Source organism: Plutella xylostella, chromosome 9 (assembly GCF_932276165.1).
Source record: "Plutella xylostella chromosome 9, ilPluXylo3.1, whole genome shotgun sequence".
NCBI lineage: Eukaryota > Metazoa > Arthropoda > Insecta > Lepidoptera > Plutellidae > Plutella > Plutella xylostella.
Window position 1 is genome coordinate 6,210,584 of NC_063989.1, and position 14,748 is coordinate 6,225,331.

Genomic DNA, 14,748 nt, shown 5'->3' on the forward strand with positions numbered 1-14,748 from the left:
TTGAGAATTAATGCCTCATATTCATGCTTCTTATGCTATATGAACTTCACACGTTTAATTCATTGAAATATTTTGATATAGAACCTTATTCGTATAAGGTTCTATATCAAAATAAGTGCCTATTTATAAAGTGGAATCTCCTGATTTACTTACAGTTGTATTTACCTGTAGAGTTATTCACCATTATTTCATTATTGGGTATCTAGCTACTTACTAAGACATTAATTGTAATTACCTACGGTTAATAAAATCTCGCAAACTAGTTTATTTCCTTATAAAAAAAGAAAGAGTCACAGTATGTTATGTATGTTAAATAAGTTTATTTGTACAAAGTATTTTTTTACACCGGTAAACGAATCATTATACTGTTGTACGTTAGTAAAAAAAAACAAAATGTTGAAATAAATCTTCTGAATAGCAAAGGAAAACATCAAGTCTTCTTGGATCATAAATTCAAAGCTTCACAACTCTACGGTTCAAACGGAAACTTTTCCTGTCCGCAATTATCTGCTTCAGTTTTCCTCGGAAAACAAGGTATTTCGAAAAATCTTTGACTTCGAGCCAGAGTCTCCGCTTCAGCGAAGGTTTGCGGCATATCTTTCTTAGCAGTTTCTGGTAGAGTGAGCGCGACCACGGCGCTGCACGCCGCCACGACGCCCGCCGCCACCAGCGGCAGCCAGCTGATGTAGATCTCCAAGTACACAATGTATGGCGATATCATAGTCCCAATGTAGCCAAGTATATGTATTACACCGAGCGCTGACCCTCTCACTGACGTCGGGAACAGCTCGGCTCCCCACTGTATCGCGGCAGTGTAAGACATGTTGATGGCAAACCTCGCCACCACCGCGCACACTAGAGCTGGTATCCCTCCACCTATCAACGCAGTTAGTACACAAAATATACACGATACAGTAGACATAAGGCTTACTAGCCACCTTCTTCCAGTCCAGTCCATTATGATGGCAAGAATTAAAAGCGATGGAAACTCAGTAAATGACACAACTGAGAAAGATAAGAAGAAATCAAATTGAAGTTGCCCCAAACTTCTGACCAAGGCGTCAAACACAATCACACAGCACATGTATTCTATGCATATTAATATGAGCATTTTGCGAACCAGGGGCCTTTTTAGAATTTCCAAAACAGTTCCTTGTTCTTCGCCATTGTTGTCTGTAAATTCTTCCTTGAATTGTTTTATTAACTTCGATGGTATTTCTTTCCTATTTACCTTACCTATCATCTTTAATTTTTGTATAGCGTCATCTATTCTGCCTCTTGTTAATAGCCACCTCGGACTTTCAAACAATATAAATGGTGCAAAAATAGCTAAAGCCATCGGTAGACTTGTTGCTAAGGAAGTTACTTTCCAATGCCCACACGCTAAAGCTATCCATGGCAATGCCACAGAACCAAGAGTGTAGAAGAGAGCAAAAGATAAATTCGAGATTAATGTTCTATATTTGGGTGCTATGTATTCTAAAAGAAGTAGGTACGCTATCATGACTGAGTTGTCGTAAGCCATTCCCATGATAAATCGACAGATAGCAAACTCAATAAAGCTACTTACAAATATACTTGCTGTGCCACCAATACAACCGATAAGGTTGCTTGCTATTATTGCGGGAAGTCTTCCGTACCTATCTGCAAGCCATCCAATTAAAAATCCTCCAAATATTGAACCAAAAAAGAAAATGGACTGGGCTGATGCTTGATAACTGCGCTTATCACACACCCAGCCTAATTCACTTGAAATTGTTGGATATGGGATTTCACTCGGCTCAAATTCCCATCCGTATTGACAAGGCTCGGTATCCCAGGTAGAATCTGGTCCTTTTCCACTTAGTAACACTTCAGTCCAGTTGGCAACGTAAGCTTTACATTGATCATATCCATATCGCCCAGATTCATCAAGAGGTATGGCTAATCTTCTTCGATCCACTGCGGTAAGGTTTTCCAATTCTGGAACCCAGCACCAATGTTGCGTTGATACCTCGGTTATAAACAGCTGCGTGTAATAAACAAATACTCCATAAATGTAGAAAGGCATCGTCGCGAGGATGAGAATTATTTGATAGAGTCCAAACTGACCAGCTTGTATCAGTAAATCATCAAAATCAAGCTTCTGCGCTGTAGCTGCATTATTATTTTTGTCATTTTCTGCTTGTTTAGGCGGATCCGTTCCATTTTTAGCCACATCTATTTTTAATTCCACTGCTTTAGACATTTCTGATAGCACCGCAGACATTTTATTTAATTATAGTTGAGTGTTTTGTTGTTCTGTTTGGTCTGGCTGATGTCTTTGAACTGTTCAATAGTTTCCACATCCGAGACTTATGTATTTATATCATTATCCAAACAACAAACTGTCGGCGCCACGATAAGTCTTGTAATCTTAACATCATGTTTGCTTGTTTATTATTAAATTAACAAATACGATGTAGGCACTACTTAGTATTTGTATTAAAATGGATTTAGGGCTTCCATTATGAAGTTTGGTAAACTGATTGTATGTATATTTCCTTTTAGAATACTTTCCATTACCAAGACTAGGGTGCTTCTAAGTTGTGTTGCAATTTATGATGTTCTCGTAAAGATAAAACATCTAAAATTTGATATTATTGCTAGGTATTTTGAAGTAATATAGCGCATATGTTCACATATTGTTATATGCATGACCTGTTATTTATTTGTATAATGCTTACGGGTTGGGTTGTATTGGATAATAATATGAATAACATTATATGTATTCCAACAGTTACTACACTAGGCAGTTATTCTTAAACGTATTATTGAAGAAGTTTTACTCTTGAAGTTCGTAAACATTGTTTACCTTTCACCAAATTTCTGGCAAATCTGACTTGCACTTTGGAACGAGGTTACCGCCGAAGTTTCTTCGAAATGTAATGTTAACAAGAAAAGTTTTTATTGTCACAGAAATGAACGCAGGGAGGCGAGCGGAGGCCCATTGAATACAATTTTGTGAAAGAAAGACTGTCAATATTAAATAGTTAAGTATTTTTGAAATGTACGTAGGTATGTTAGTATTATGCTCACGACTGTAATCCCCGAAGGGGTAGCTAGAAGTGACTCGCAAGCGAGTCGCCCGCTTTTCGCTGTACATTTGTACTCACGTGATAGGTCGCGAGACGTATCGCTGTTTTTTAATTAAAGTATGTTAGTAATTGAAGTTAAAATAAAAAAAAACATAAGTAGTAAAAATCTCTATTATCCGTCTAAACCTTTCCAAATAAGTATTTTGGTGAGACATAGAGTTTTAGATTTAGATTTTGGTATACATATATGAAGAGTGATGTGACCACAAATCTACTTACACTACGTATGTATGAGTAAAATTTACAACCTTCCTTTTTTAGGTCCTGGGCTAAAAATAAGCTTTATAAATGACGGTAGCTTAATTCACGTCATTTTTACGTGCCGTGATGCTCAGTTATTATTCATAACCACGCAACGGTGGAATAAAAATACTTAAAAAGTTAAGTACTTTATTATTATGTACAAGTCCTAAGTACTTAGGAATTTGGATTAATAAAATCAGAATATGGTTAGATTACAGCTAGGTTTGTAACGCTTTCCGTCTTGGGTCGACTCCCAGCTGAAGTGGAGATAAGTAGTTAATATTAGTGATTTGTTCTGATACATAATTATCTTGGTTACCAAATTGAAAATGCATAATTTATTAATGTAATTTTATGACATAGAGACAAAGACGAATGGACTTGGCATTTACGATTCTCTTTCGTGTTCATTATAATTAATTTATCAAAATGTAAGTTCTACATTTTGTATGTACATAAGCTAACTATGTACCTAACTAGCAATCACCAAACCATTCTATTCACAGGCTTGCTCAAATCTTATTGTTCTAGTGGCTGAACGAAATTACGTACGTTATACAGGTGAAACGTCTGTCTTAACTCTTAGATATACGTTTTCACTCGAGAATTCATCTCTCGAAAGATTTTTTTTTTATACTTACTTGAGATTTAAGGTCTTGATATAAACTACCGAGATGCATAGGACATTTGTCTGATTTATATCCGTATGTAGGTCAGGTCTATATTGATTTAAATCTCTTCAAGATGAACGGCCTGATGAGACTATCCGCCTAATCCTGGAGCTTTAGAGCGAGATTCTAAAAGCAGTTTCATGAAGACTTAAATATAGATAGATAGATATTCTTTATTTGTACACAAAAACATTGACAACATTACAAAAAAAATATCTAACACATTTGTACAAATGGCGGTCTTATCGCTTAAAGCGATTTCTTCCAGACAACTTTTGGGTGCAAGGATATTTAGATATAAAGGTACGATATTATATACGATATTTAGATGTAAAGGTATGATATATATATATAGGTACTTATTTATACCTAATATTTATTAAAACAGATAACTATGTATAGCTGTATGATCGCCGAAAAGTTTATAACTTGCTAAAATATTTTCTTTACCTCCAAAATTAAGAGCTAACCTTATACGTTGCTTTTGGAAAAGTTAAAGAGCCGAACTTAAAATTCATGCTTTACCTAGCGTTCCTAAACAATTCGTATCATTCCCAATACCTAGACTACTTAAATTTTCCTTTCATTATTTTGTTATAAATCTTATATTTTTATATTTTCTTTACTCCCAAAAGTAAGAGCGAACGTTATACGTTAGTTTTGGAATAGAAAAAGAGCCCAACATAAAATTTATGCTTTACCTAGCGTTCCTAATCAATTCGTATCACTCCCAATACCTTGACTACTTAAATTTTCCTTTCATTATTTTTTATCTTGTTTTCCCGTTATTTTCCCGGCTCAGTCGTGTAAAAATAAATATAACACAAACGAGTTAGGAAACTAATTTACCGACGCAATTTGCTTATGCATGACGCATTTGTTTTTCTGAGATAAAAATGGTTTATGCCCGCGATTCGTGTTAAGCTGCCGTTATACCAATGACTATAACGTTGGTTATTATTATTTATAAAGTGTCCCGCTCTGAGCCGGATTCTTCTATTCTTTTTTGGGGAGTTAATAATCCCAGCACCTGGCTTACTCGAACGGCATTTAGTCTGGAAATTAACAAAATTTATAAAGAGGTAGATAGATAGAGTACTCTTTATTTATACACAAAGAAATAATAACAAATTTACATAACGACTTAATTACAGTACAAAAGACGGTGGTCTTATCTCTATAGAGATCTCTTCCAGACAACCTTTGGATGGCTGGACTGAAAGAGATAGAAATAGGGTGGGTGATTCTTCAGGGACCGTATTTTCGAGTTGATAAAAAAGAGTGCCTTTTCCAATTATATGTTATTTGCTGTATCGATTTTCATATAAACATATGTTATAGAGCTTAAAATGAAATAAAAAAGTGGCCATATAAATCAGACGAAGAATTGAATTTCGAAGAATCACCCGGGTACAGTATTATTACTACACCATGATCAAGTAAAGCTTTGGCCACGTGGTATGACTGCCGATGCCATGACACTCATATGCCACTGGAGTACTAGGGATTAGCGTCTCGCTGACTGTCCATTGGGGTCACACTTCAAGTTTCGGAGCGCTGCGCGCTGCTGCGCGAGCCTTGACTCCATCTGGACGACACAGCTCTCGTTCATTCATTTTTATTCAGTATAGATTAACCCTCCTGGTGTTGATACGTCGGAGGAGGAGGCACACGAGATGATGTATGCAGTAGGCAGACGGAAACGCAAACATATCACTTGCGTATATACATAATGAGACTAATATAACTATCAATTCAGGAATTGTATTAATGCACTTGTGAACGAAGTGCCTGAAATCCACAAACAGGTACATTTTAGGCCGAAGTCAGACTACATACTAGTATTAAAAAATAATGTAGAAAGCGGAAGACAAAATCTAAGACGCCATTCTAATCACAAACTTGAAATCAAACACCCGAAAAAAATATTATGTGAGTAGAGTAAAAATGGGTGTTATAAGAAATAAATGCGCTATAAATACTATCAGCCCAAACTCCAAACCAAACCCAACACATTATGGTAGGGTATTTCTAAGACTAAGAGGGTGCCATTAACCTGAAACTGGACTCCTGAACTAACATAGTACGCATAGATACATCATCGGCCATCGCATGAAAACACGTGTTAATTAAATTACTTAGTGCGATGACCAAGTCAATGTATTTATATAAAACATTAAAGATTTTTAAGATTGAGATGCGTGCGTCGATAAAACTTGGTATTACATGGATCTCACAACTTTTTACCGTAGAACAACTGAGTTACGAGAATTGTTTTTTTTGACAAGTATTTTTTTTGACGGGATCTCATTTCTTTTTGTATTGTGTAGACAGTTCTACTTTTTTTTCTTTTCGGTATCTTCTAGTACCGAAAGTAGTACTAGTAGGTGCTTACTTGAGGTAAGAATCAAGAATCTTTATTTTTGGCTACGTAATGTAAAGGTAATGAATAAACGTATCTTTGATACTTCGTACTGCATCAAATTTCCCTAATTAAATTTCAACCTTATTTTCCAACACACAAAGTTCATTGTAGTTACATTAAGAAAATTTGACTATAAGTGGTAGCACTGCTAGCCTGATGTGCTTTGTCCTACTACGTAGCTACGTACCTACCTACGTAGGTAATCCATCCTTTGCAGATTTAATTTGCATGACGGGAATTTTTTGCTCGATTTGGCAGGGGCACTACCGTGCGCCTATATTTACTTGGTGGGGGCACTGCCGTGCCCCCAGATATGTGATTATGAAATTATTTAAGAAGTTATGTACCTATCTAGACCAAAATTGAAAAAAATTACTCGAGTTAACTACCGTGCCCCCAAATATTTTAGTTTTTCCTTGATTCATACACCAAACACTACTTATATTCCAAATTTGAAGCTTCTAGGTCTGCTAGAAGTGCCTTAGAATTTTTATCATCGGTGAGTGAGTGAGTGAGTGAGTCAGTGACAAAATTAAGAAACTTTGACCCGTTATAATTCTTAAACTACTGGTTCAAATTGAATGAAATTTGAAATATACCGTGTCATTACAATGCCTGCATGGATACTGAAAATTCAGTCTTCTAGTTTTATCCACAACGAAGTTACAGGGGGTCGAAAATGGCCTGAATTGCTTCGAGAAAAGGATGGTACGGCCGTGCCGCTTTTTTGCTCGACTTGGTGGGGGCACTGGAAATGCTGTGTTGATGTACCTATAAAAATAATACTTTTACCCTAAAATTTAACCTTATCATACTAAATTAAGAGGATTGAAGTGCTTAAAAGTCAACCTCCCCAAGAAACGAGCGGTCTTGTTGATAGACTAAATTAATAGGTAGTTACAAATATCTTTTAGAAAATCTATCATATTATGTAATAATAATAATCGGAACGTAAAATCGTTAATTTTTATTATACTCGTATCACTACACATTTTCGTAGAAGGCGCGTGGCTTACCAACAAATTGCTCGCGTAGGTACTGTAACGAAAGTGAGAGAAGGACCCTTTATACTAAACTGTCCTAAGAGCGAAAACGGTAATAATATATCATGTCTATGGTTTAGTGCCATATTTCGATGTAACTGCTATAAGCTCTGTATTTTTCACTTCACTCAAGTTATACGTATTTATTTAGTACTTACCTCGAGTTACTTTAATAAATATGAATGGAGACAAAACAAGGGCGAAATAATATGTATATTTATGTTTTGTAATTATACTATAATATCTTCAGCACCACCCAGATTACCGACATAAGCGAGAATTTTAGTTGGATGAGTAATTAAATTCGATTAATTAACAGCTGTGAAAGCTGTCGTCACGTCAGCAACTTCAAATAGATGGATCAGGATTTCTCAGATTGACTAAATTTAATTTAATATTTGAATTTGTAGGTATGACGGCAGAGATCAGAGATTTCTCCAAGTACCTACTTGCCTATAGAATAGGGGAATACATAAGAAGCAAAGGCATTGAACTTGGACACAATTTTTTACTTCCTTATTGATTTGGTTCGTATTTTTTTCGTCGGTCATCCAGGAAACCTTTAAATTCCATAGACCTATATATACCTACGACCTAATAATTCTTTAAATCTCTATAGATTTAAAGAATTATTATGCTCTATAGCCAGAATAAGTTATGTAAGTATTTGATTTAGTTGTTCAACTGGGCATATTATTGAGTTACAAAAGGTAGTATTTTTATTTGGAAAATGAGCGTATAAGCAGCCCTTTTCTCCTTTAGAAATAGCAGAGATTTCGTCCCAATACACCTTTATACTCTGTCATGTTCCATTAGCGTTGCTTTCTTTGTATTATTGGACATAGCGGAGCGTAACTATGTTTGGATTTATTTATTTGTGGAATCTCAAGATTAACTACTTACAAAGGATAGGATAGACGGGACGCCCTACAATAAGCCGAGTGAGTATAATGAGATTAAAGAGTGTTATTAGTAAAGTAAGGGTGGGTTGCACAATTTAACTTTAACTATTACAGACGTCAAATCTCTTGAAGATTGATCTGTCTCGAAAAGAGATTTGACGTTTGTAATCGTTAAAGTTAAATGGTGCAACCCACCCTAAGACATTTTTACTGATTTGCAAAATTTGACATTTCGTCTGAAATTTACACATAACGCCCCGTATACGCAGTTTTCGGCGAACACTACCCTTTTTGCAACACCTGTAGGGATCTTATGGCCGCATAAATTAAATACTGTTTCTATGATGTAATTAAGTACATTAGGTCTATGCTTTGTGTCCATATCATATCACATGCTCACATGTCATTTCCTTATTCTTGCACACTGCCTGACAAATACAATTATATGACATGTAGCCTAAATAAAAATATGTACAATGCGTGTTATAAATCTGACTGTATCAATTTCTTTGATACTAATTTGTATGTAGATAATTTTAAGTTGACCTGGGACAGTTTATTTCTGTCCTTAAATCAGAAACGACGTTTAGCTACAGAAGTAGCTCCTCTTATTAACTCAGTTATAAGCATTATAACGAAGAAAACTTGTGTCCCTATTGACACCGTCAGTAGTAATACTGAAAATAGTACAGTAGATTTAAATTAGATTTTCAGACAACGGGAGAGCATCATAGCGTTGATATAAAGATTGATTCAGTTCACTGCTCTCTCGGCTCAAAACTATCGAAGGACAAGACATTTAAGAATGAATTTAAATTGGTACATCAGAATATTCAGAGTATTTCTTCTAAATTGTTAGAAATAGAACTATTTTCGGAAAAATTTAACATTGATTGTTTATGTATCACAGAACATTGGTTAGACGAGAATAAAATGATGTTCCAATTAAAAAATTACAAACTTATAAGCTGTTTTAACAGAAATATCAACGAGCATGGTGGGTCACTTATATTTCTTAAAGAAAATTGTAAATGTAAAGAACGAAAGGATATAGTTGCTCTTTCTGTTAAACACCATATAGAAATTTCATGTGCAGAGCTTAATAAGTATATAATAGTATGTACCTACAGGCCACCTACTGGTGATTTTATTACCTTTGAGACTGTCATGGAGGATGTTCTAAGGTTAGCTTCCAATAGTAAAAAGGAAGTAATAGTGTGTGGTGACTTTAATGTTGACCTATTAGGTGACTCTCCTAATAGGTCGAAATTGTTGTTACTTTTTAAATCATTTAATCTTTTTAATGTTTTTCTGGAACCAACTAGAATTACACCCACGTCAGCCACTTGTCTAGATAACATATTCTGTAACTGTGAGTTTAAAGACAGTAGTGTGATTAATTGTCTGAGGTCAGACCACAGTGGGCAGACCATTACCTTAGTAAACACTGACAAGACAAATAAAACTAAGGTGAGATGCAGACCGATTACTACAAAGAAAATTGACAATTACTTGAAGAAACTAGACGAAAAACTTCCGAATGTTAAATTAGATTGCAATTCTAATGAGATGTATAGTAACTTGTTTAAGATAATAGCTGATGAGTTTGAGAGTAATTTTGAAACGAAGGAAGTTTTGATTGACAATAAAATTAAATTTTGTGACTGGGCTACAGAGGGTATTCGCAAAAGCAGGGCGACATTATATGATCTGTATGAGATGAAAACATTCATACTCCGACCTGACTTTCAATCTTATGTGAAGAAATATAGCAAGATGTATAAATGTGTCTGTCACTGTGCGAAGACAATTTTTATTAATAACAAGATTAAAGACTCTGCTAACAAATCTAAGGCCGTTTGGACTATTATTAATAACGAAACGGGGAAGAATCGAACACGCGAGACAAATTTATCTTTGAAGGTAGGCAATGACATTATAACATCGAATGATGCGGTGGCGAGGGTCTTTGAAGAGTTTTTTACGAACATTCCTTTAGAGACTACGTGTAACCTGGATTCTTCGGCTGCAGCAGCTGAAACCCTGACGAAGGAGAACGCACCTTCAACCGATAAGGAATTTAAATTCAGATATATTAATACATTAACTATTATAAAAACATTTAAGTCATTAAATATGAAGAAAACTGAAGACTTGTGGGGAATGTCAGTTAAATTTGTTCTTTCTATTATTAATAAAATCGCCCCAATTTTGGCTAACATCTTTAATAAATGTATCGCTGAAGGTGTGTTCCCAGATCTTATGAAATTTAGTAAAATTATACCTCTGTTCAAAAGTGGGGATATGGAGGACCCTGCAAATTTCAGGCCTGTCTCGGTTCTTCCAGTTTTGAGTAAAATATTTGAGAGGGTCATACTCAGTCAGATGCTTTTGCATTTCAATGATGCTCGATTGTTTCATAGCCAGCAGTATGGTTTTACAAAAGGCAAATCAACAGCCGATGCCGGTACTGCGTTGATTAAGCACATATTTGACGCCTGGGAAGACCATCACGATGCTATTGGAGTCTTCTGTGATCTGTCGAAGGCGTTTGATTGTGTAGACCATCAGACTTTAATTTCGAAACTTAGATACTATGGAATAGGAGGAAAGGCTTTAGATTTGATATCTTCATATTTAGACAAGAGACAACAAAGGGTCGATATTAACAATACTAAATCACAGGGGGCTCATGTAAAAATAGGCGTCCCTCAAGGATCTATTCTAGGACCATTTTTATTCCTCATTTATATTAATGACTTGCCTTTTATGGTTGAAAAATTGACTAATATAGTTTTATTTGCTGACGATACTTCTTTGCTTTTTAAAGTTAAAAGAAGAGAAAATAATTTTAATGAAATTAATTCAATTCTATCTGACATACACGATTGGTTTACCGTTAATAATCTTCTATTGAATTCTAAGAAAACGAAATGTATTAAATTTACACTGCCGAATGTTAGACAATGCGATACTAACATTATTCTAGATGGGAATAAATTGGACCTAGTTAATGATACTGTCTTTCTTGGGATGACTATAGATTCAAAGTTACAGTGGGGACCTCACATTGAAAAATTGTCTGGAAGGTTGAGCTCCGCAGCTTTTGCTGTACGGAAAATTAGACAGCTGACCGACGTTGAAACCGCCAGATTAGTTTACTTTAGTTATTTCCACAGCTTATTATCGTATGGCATTTTGCTTTGGGGTAGAGCAGCTGATATTGAAACTATATTTGTATTACAGAAAAGAGCCATCCGCTCTATATACAAACTTGGTTCCAGGGATTCATTGAGAGAACTATTTAAAGAAATTAACATCCTTACAGTTCCATGTCAGTTCATTTTTTCCAATTTAATGTATGTACGAAAGAATATTTCAACTTTTGATACAATTGGCAGTAATCATGACATTAATACTAGGAACAAGCATAAGCTGGCTTTTCCAGCGATGCGTCTGGCGAAAGTTAATAAATCGTTTTTAGGGTACTGTATTAGATTTTATAATAAGCTTCCAGCAGAAGTTGCTCAAATGCCAGAGAATAAGTTTAAGTGTTACATTAAAGAGAAACTCAGTAAAAAAGCTTATTATAAAATTGATGATTACTTAGAGGACGTTAATGCATGGCTGTGATAAGTAGTTAGCTCTGCTCATATTATTATAATAATAATTATTAAGCTTATATGTATTGTATACCAACTAGTTTTAAGTCTTTTTTTGAAAAGATGGCTCAGGAGTTTCTTGCCTCCGTTCTTCTCCTTAGACAGAAAGAGCCCCCCCTTATCCGAACGGAGAGTAATTTGTAAAAATTGACGTTCATCAGAAAATTTTATATTTGTACGATGAATAAAAAAATTTGAGTTTGAGTTTGAGTTTTGAACTAAATCCAATACTTTAATCTCTACATGCATATAAAGCACAGTTTTAGAGCTGTGACCTAGTTTGCAGACGGACTTTGTGATACAGTGTGGAGGACTTGAGAAGCGTAATTCATTACATTTCGCAAGGTTACTAATTCTTGCGTTATTAAAGGTAAAAGGCACTTAAAAGTAAGCGTCCACCTGACGCATCGCATTCCCGATTATTTGTATAGAAATTCACAGAAGTGCGTCCACTTCATCTGCATTACCGATGCTGTTTCTCCATACATTTAATGAAGATTTGACTATACGTACTAACCTTAAGGGGTTACATGAAAGGAGCCGTATCAGGTGCTGCATTATACGTGCTGATATATAGATAGAGGTATATACGTATAGTGCCACAAACTTATCTGTTCCGGTGAGAGCGAACTAAATTGATCCATATCTCATAAATTACCAATGAATTATACATTCATATAGATTAGATGGGTTTATTAAAACCGCAAGGGTGAATTACCACTACAGGGTAACTTAAAATCTTATAGAATCAATAAATATTTGACATTTACGTGAGCTCTCACCGGAACAGATAAGTTTGTGGCACTATACAGCACCGAAGCACCAGTCTGCTAGACAGCTACTGACATCTATTTTGACTGGCTCTAATACATGTCATAGACACGCACTTATTTCAATCCCATTTTACAGATTTTATCTTGGAAATTATATACTAACATATTTATTTACAACTAGCTGTTCCCGCGCGCTTCGCTTCGCCTTGCCGTGGGAATTCCGGGATAAAAAGTAGCCTATGTTCTTTCCCAGGGTCTAGACCGTATGTATACCAAATTTCATTCAAATCCGTTCAGTAGTTTTGGCGTGAAAGAGTAACAGACAGACAGACAGACAGACAGACACAGTTACTTTCGCATTTATAATATTAGTTAGGATTAGGATACTTACTAGTGAGAGGGGGGATCAGGTTTCTCTGCCACCGACTGTAGTTTAAAAATAGATACTACTCAATAAACGCACGAGGCGTCAGTATTCCACAGGATTTCCCAGGGACCCCTGCGGTGTGAGTGGGAGCGTATTACCTTACCTTACATAATATACTTATAGGGTGGAAATTTATCAGTGGAATTTCTGTCGCAAGAGAATGTGCCCGACAAAACATACTGAGTAACTTTTACTATGGGACCAACTCAGAGTTTAATATAATACATAACTGGTCGATAAATATTGACTGGTTAAGTATTTTCGAAACAGTTGTTTGATTTCGTGATTTCAGAGATGGTCACACGATAACACTGTGTTGGGTAGATTGTCCTGCTGGTGGCATGTTCACTAATAAAATTACACTCTGTATTCACACTATGCCTACTTAACTACAATACGTATATTTTCGCATCCATCACTCGCCTTCCGTAGGGTGAGTAATTCTTATAACATTTTACCAATAAAAATACGTGTACTTACTCAGCATTTCTTTTCAGAAGCTTCATTCATGGTGTAAATTAACTTTTTTTTTGATAATTTTATACAACATTCCACAGTAAATATCAAAGTTTGTATGAAAGATCTAAAACGTATATAGGATACCTATACATACATAATAATGTTATGATTAATATACATATTACATATTACGCTCTTATGGGGTTCGCAACGGTACATCGCTACTCCCACTTTACGAGGGAAAACTCGTCAATATAAACGGAAATGTAAATTGAAATAACTTCACGTCTTTGTTCAACTTTAGATCAGTTGGGAAAACAAGTTAATTTAGTTCCATGCAATCCCCGCGGTGTCTATGCCATGAATCTTTCTTAGCGAATACCAACTTTTCTTCATCTTAGAGGTAATATAACCAAGTATTAAGATTGAGTGGTTTTACAAGTGTTTTTTCCGTTAAAGATGGGAAATGGGAATACCTATAGTTTTACTGGTATCATTATACATGTATTTAAGTTCATGACTATAAATAATCCTCAAAGGGGTAGTCAGAGGTGACTCGCAAGTGAGCCACCCGTTTTTCGCTGTACATTTTGTACTGACGTGATAGTTCGTGAGCCGTATCGCTCTTTTTAATGAGTACGGAATTATCATGATATTTCATATTATTATTCATAAAGGCTTTGTGCATTATAGTTTATTATGTTTAATTAGGCATATCAGGTAAACAGAATTTAATGAAAATCGGTAAGTATAGTAGGTAGCATGTAATATCACTTTTCATTTTGAACGATATATGTTTAATAATTTTGTATTTTTTCTGGAATTTTATTTATTCTATCATGTGTAGAAGTTTTAGAAATAATACAGCACTTATATTTGCAACTGTTTATTTATAATTTGCCAATTTTGTGTGGGATTCAGGATTCAGTAAGTATGAAGGAGTGTGATTCGTTTTACATAACTAGGTATTAGCGTCAATTCACACGTACCACAACTACACCACGTTGCAGCGACATAATGTGGTCAA

The 14,748-nt window shown here is 35.2% G+C and overlaps 1 protein-coding gene across 1 annotated transcript; it reads right to left on the reverse strand.

The window, feature by feature from the left end:
• Nucleotides 1-298: 298 nt before the first annotated feature.
• LOC119691454 (solute carrier family 22 member 13) lies at nt 299-2,323 on the reverse strand. Its single transcript, XM_038108950.2, has one exon. The coding sequence runs from the start codon at nt 2,246-2,248 to the stop codon at nt 470-472; it is 1,779 nt and encodes a 592-aa protein (XP_037964878.2). The 5' UTR covers nt 2,249-2,323; the 3' UTR covers nt 299-469.
• Nucleotides 2,324-14,748: the final 12,425 nt, after the last annotated feature.